Source organism: Anoplophora glabripennis, unplaced genomic scaffold, assembly GCF_000390285.2.
Source record: "Anoplophora glabripennis isolate ALB-LARVAE unplaced genomic scaffold, Agla_2.0 scaffold55, whole genome shotgun sequence".
Taxonomy (NCBI): domain Eukaryota; kingdom Metazoa; phylum Arthropoda; class Insecta; order Coleoptera; family Cerambycidae; genus Anoplophora; species Anoplophora glabripennis.
In genome coordinates, this window is record NW_019416774.1 from 1,538,981 (window position 1) to 1,544,980 (window position 6,000).

General features: G+C 29.7%; 1 protein-coding gene across 1 annotated transcript in view; it reads left to right on the plus strand.

Moving 5' to 3' along the window:
• LOC108906053 (limbic system-associated membrane protein) overlaps positions 1–5,588 on the plus strand; it is a 522,137-nt gene extending 516,549 nt beyond the window's left edge. The window contains exon 11 of the mRNA XM_018709195.2: positions 5,352–5,588. Within this exon, the coding sequence (XP_018564711.1) occupies positions 5,352–5,467 (116 nt within the window). The 3' untranslated portion in view covers positions 5,468–5,588. The remainder of the gene's footprint in view (positions 1–5,351) is intronic.
• Positions 5,589–6,000: the final 412 nt, after the last annotated feature.

Consider the following 6,000-nt stretch of genomic DNA (forward strand, 5'->3'; position numbering starts at 1 on the left):
AGTCAATGTTTCTCGGCAAAGAATATTTTTCTAAATTACAAAGCAATAGATTGGTCAATAGATAAGGCCGTTTGTGAGGCCGCCTACTTTACTCAATATAATTTTTTGGAAAAGTCCTGGAGCTTAGACAGGAGGCGGTCTGATTTTGAATTTCGCGCCATAATCTGATTGGTTCGGAATACTGGTCATACTAATAAATAATGAATACTAAATTGGTCAAAAATTTGCAAAAAGAACCTCCATAAGAAAATACATGGGATTTTGGTTCCATACTCACATAGCCTATCTACTGTCATGCTCTAAACTGCTTAGTTTTCGAATCGCTGTATGTTAAAATTAAATCAATCAAATTTGATCAAGTGATTTAACTAAGTAAAGGTAAATTTGTATACAATTATGCCCACCAGTAGCTCACATATTGGTGTTACTCCTTAACAACCCCAAAATTTCGACACCATTTTGTATTTTAGAAACTCAATCCGTATGTTTACTTCCTAACTGTATTTCAAAAACTGAAAATCTCATTCATTGTATCCAAAATACAAGCCATTCTCTGTTATATTTTTAAGTAAATGTATAAAAAAAGTATTGCAAACACTATTTCGAATTTGTTACTGCCAAAAAGTCTAAAAAATCATCCGCTTAGAAATTTTGAATTATTAATTAATCTAATCCTTCAATCTAGTAATAACTAGAAGCTAATGGCACAAATAAGACAACTAATCCTTTGGTAAATTATAACGTACAGTGTACAACCATCTCGCATTCACCACTCGCAATGGATAAATCACGCCTTGTCATTATCTCTAATACAGTTTTAAAGCAATTACCATAGCGAGTTGCATTTCTGTCGGTGACAATTACTGTCAAGTGCAAAATCAAGCCATCCATTATCTATGCAATAACGCTGTAATTATACAATTTTGCGTTCTCGATTCTACATTTTTTTTTGTTTAATTTACAGGATCGATGCCACTGATAAGATAAATGAGCGGAAAACTTCGCAGTACTTTTGTTTTATTATAAAAGCTAATTCAATCTGGCCATGTAAACAAGATAAAATAAATCATTAGTAGTGCTGTCAGAACTGAGCCGCGGGGCATAGGCGTGCGCAGTATTTATTAAAACGCAACAAATTAAATTGTCTGCACCATAAACATCAACGGATAGGAATTAATTACGCACGAAAATATAGCAACGTATATTAACGTGACACGAATGTCTAAATATTAATATAAAAACGAGTACCTGACACAGATTGCAATCTTTCAATAAAATAGGTATCTTGTATTCTTTTTTGTTCTGATACAACTCTTGACAAAGACCAACACAGCCACTATAGAAAGAACTTACTATTTCACATTTTACTTAGGACTGCTTCTTTATGTGCGAATGGAATTAATCAACGGAAAAAATAAGTAACTTGGTATTTTAAGGGGAACTCATTTATAATCAACTTTGACTCTTCAATTAATTATAAATGGGGATGTTCATAAATCTTGGAAAAGGATTTTTAACTGAAATAATGAACACGGTAACAGTTATGGCTGGAAATATTCAATCTAGATTTGCGAAAGACTTTATCAGATAGCTTTTTCGGACTTTGCAAAACTTTAATTCCAACTTCTTATAGATTAGAATGTTGCATGCAAGTATCTTTTAGCATTATTGAACAAGTAATTGTTTTAAAGCTATATTCTACATCACATTCTTAAAGAATCTCCTTCTAGGATGATTTAAGAAAATATTGCTTTATTTTCAACTGTTTCATAATGAAACTCGATATCTCAAATGTGCTAGATATTAGTTTATCAACATGAGTATCATATCATTCGTAAAAGAAAGGTTGGTTATTTCGAGCGAAAATAACATTTATCGACATTAATAAACAAATTGTTTTACAAAAAATTACAAACAAAAAATCAAGATCATTCTGAAGATTTAGACAATCGGTACGTAGATAGTTTTCACGATAAACACCTAATCAGAGATGGTCTGCAGTAAAATTGGCATGTAAGACGATAGGAAATTATAAATTCAATGTTCTGCTGCCATGGGTCCGAATAATTTAATTCCGGGAAATTTGGCTGTTTGATTGAATTTTCGTCCCAATATCGAACGTGTAATGCGATTATCTAAACTGGATGTGATAATAATATTACAGACACTGATTAGTGAGAAATCGAAGGCGATATAAATATGCGAGAGACTCAAAGATAACCAAAAACAGTAAGAATATTTACACAGCTCTGAAAACATGTTATTTAAAAACTAAATACAAACTGATATCCTAGGTTTTAAGAAAAAAATATTATGTATGTTTCTGAAGTAACATTTCTTCCTATATTTCAATTCTTATCAAATTACCTTTGATAAATGACCTTGCATACCACGAAATTTAGGTGATATAAATAATAAATACAGCCCCAGGGCCTTTATTATACGAACACTGAAAAAAGGATTTATTTGGACTAAACAAATATCGTTTGCCATAAATTAATTCTAGTTTTGGATATTGCCTAGCGCATATATAGTATGAAAAGTAACTAATAATAAGTTAATAGTTTTGTAATAAATCTCATTTGAATGTTAATTTATTTTTACTGTAATATTACATTTCGCGTCTTTATTATTAATCTACATATTTTAACATGTAGATGACATAAGATTATTAGAAATATATCTTAGCTTAATGTGAACTAACAGTTTTTCAGTGAAAATAGGTTATTTTAATATTAATAAATCAATGGTTTATAAAAAGTGAATTGTTCTTTCATGATTAGTCTCAAAATTATGTACATTTTCAAATTTAATTAAACTGATAATTAGATAACTTATCTAACTATAAGTTTATAATTAAATTTGAAAAGGTACATAGTGTTGAGACCTACTAATAGAAAAAGCACATACTAGTATATACGATACTTTTATTCGNTCTTCCTATATTTCAATTCTTATCAAATTACCTTTGATAAATGACCTTGCATACCACGAAATTTAGGTGATATAAATAATAAATACAGCCCCAGGGTTGAGTTTCCCTTTATTATACGAAGGAAAGAAAACGCTTGGACATCGCTTTTAATTTGATTGAGACATAATTCATGAAAAACTTCAATATCCTTGTTTATAAAAAATAGGTCTTCAGTAGGTCCATAGTGACATATTGTTTAAAATTACATACATCTTTAAAACTACTTATCATGAATAATAAATTTCCTCAACTTACAGAAAAAATGGTCAGGAGATATCTTAAAATTAATGTTACAAACAAGAGGGAGATACTAAGACAATACATTGCAGAAAAATGTATTCAAAATGACAGAAACTCTATGAGAGAACATAGAACGTGGTTATTTTACATTAAATCAATGCTTATTATATAATAAAGTTAGTTGAATAACTTTAAAGATGGCAATAATTTAATTAAGTTTCCAGATTCCTGACATGCCTTTCATATACAATCGTGTATTTAATACAATATTTCCTCGTCTATATTTCTTTAAAGTTCGTAGCTGTTGAGCACATTTGGTCAAAGTTTGTGAAAGACTGTTACGAATCAAAATTACTTGGTAAAATGCAGTTAGACAACTGTATTGTTAATTAAAAGCCATTCAGCAAAATTCACAACTGCAAAGTTTATACGACTTCTTGAAATGGCAGAAAGCTGTGTAGGTGTTGAATTCGATACATAATATAACGTGATGCAGGTATTGTTCATAGTTTCTGTTATAGAATGCATTTTTAATGGAAGGGTTCCTGTTAAGTAAGACATAAATATTTATAGTTCACTTATTCTTGAATGAAAAGTAGAAAATTGTAGTTAAGTACAACAAACGACTTTTAAGCTGGCATAAAAGTGTTGAGTTTGTAAATGTAAAGTTTTATTGGTGTGGATAAAAATGCACTACCTTAAATGATATTTGATAGCGATGTTACTGTGTAATAATTATTTATTATTAAGTAATTCCAACGTTATCGTTTTTCGTGAAACAAATATTAAGTACCTACGAAAATAAATTTGTTTTTCTGTGTCGGTTGAGTTTTCTTTCCCTTAAAAGCAACACGTTGCCAAGTCGTAAACTATAAACTAAACTTTTATTGCCGCCCAAAATTAGCATATGTATAAGCTGTGGATGACGGTAAATCAAAATAAACGTTTGTATGCCGCCAACTGAACACTGAATTATGAGATCAAACAATTAGATTTATGAAAAAGGAATACGTAATTAGGGATTAAGGGATTATTAAATTTTAAATATGCCATACCATTACTTAATATTTTGGTATGTGAGTGTCTTCAGACAAAAAAAACTACTCTAGAAAACTGAATATCTTTAATCAGCGAAATATGACATAATTCTAATATATGGCGATGTTGCCAGTGCTAAGCAGTAAACCTATTTAGCTAGTATTTCTGTACATTATATACTGCTTAAGGACTTCCTCATCCAAAAAGAATATCTTTTAGAAACATCTGCACCTACAGATATACAATTCTTTGAATATACAGGGTGTTAAAGTTTAAAAAGAGGAGGTAATCAACATATTCATCAAAATACAGAAATGTTTAAGCGAATTGTGTATATATTTTCCCAATAATTTAAAAAAATCTACTCCTCTGTAAGTTGCTGGTTTGTGCCAAGAAAATGAAAGATTTGCAAACAGATCAAAAAACTATAATCGTTCAAAATAAAATTCGTAATTCTATAAGAGAAACAAATATTTTATTTTCATAACAAGCCACAATTTTTTTAGGAAAATATAGCCAGTGTATCATATCTAAGACGTTGGTTTGAGTTGGCACGCAATTTTTTCAAGTTGAATGCTATTTTATTCAAGTATTGCGCACATAAAATACCATTTCAACGTCTTTATTTGTTCATACAAACGGCTTCAAAGGTAAAAGAAGATATTTTTAAATGTGAAAGAGACAATAAATCTGTGATAGGTTGTAGTGTTACATGCTTATGGCAATTATGCATTACAACCACATTTTGCGTATTAAAACTTAAATGTTTTAATTTTTCTCGAAAATTCGACTCGATTCATTTGAACAAATACCGAGACAAATGCCTATTTGTTCGTTAAAAATTGGTCGACTCTGTAACATAATGATATCAATATATTTTTATTGCGCAATTTTTTTAACGCGCAAACAATGCGTTTGTATTTATTACTTTCAGTTTTACGTTGGTTTTAATCATCTTTTTTAAAGAAATGATTCTGGAAATTCTCAAAACAAACTTCTTAAATGAATTTTCAGCCTCATTTGACATTACAAATGACGCTCATGTACATTTCTAATCTGTATGGATATGGGTAAATATTAATCAATCTGTTTTTTACAGAGCATGACGTTCAAGATATTCTAGGCATCAGAACATACAGCAAAGCATCAGTGCCGGTGTCTAGCATAACACTCCCCATCTGCATACTTTACAGCTTTCTGAAGAACCTTTCCTAAACTCTATGTGCCCTTAGTTACCATTTAAAAAGTATATTTTCCTTACATAAATATTAATATAGATTCACTGATAGGATACACACCAAATATTATTTTTAAAACGCATAACAAGGTTAATAAATCTACTTAATAATGTTGTTATGCCTAACTGCTATAAGTGTGCACTTTTTATCTACCTATATAAATGTAACATAAAATTTGTTATATTTTCATAATTAGTCTTAATCCTTTACACATAATTTTTTATGAATTATTAGTATAAGGTACTCATTGACACACGAAATTTTTTGGTATTCATAACAAAATTTGCAATACAAAACGTTTCTTTCACGATTTTTATGAGAATGAGACATTTTTATACTTATTACTTACGTATTATCTCAATATTGTGAGCCAGACATTCGCAGCAAATGGGATTTTTATTAAAATGATGCACTACCCCTATTTTCTACTAGAAAGAAATTAGATATATGTATATGTGTATTCAACAGTACATACCAAGAAACGGAACTTTTCCATGTGAAATTCCTCAG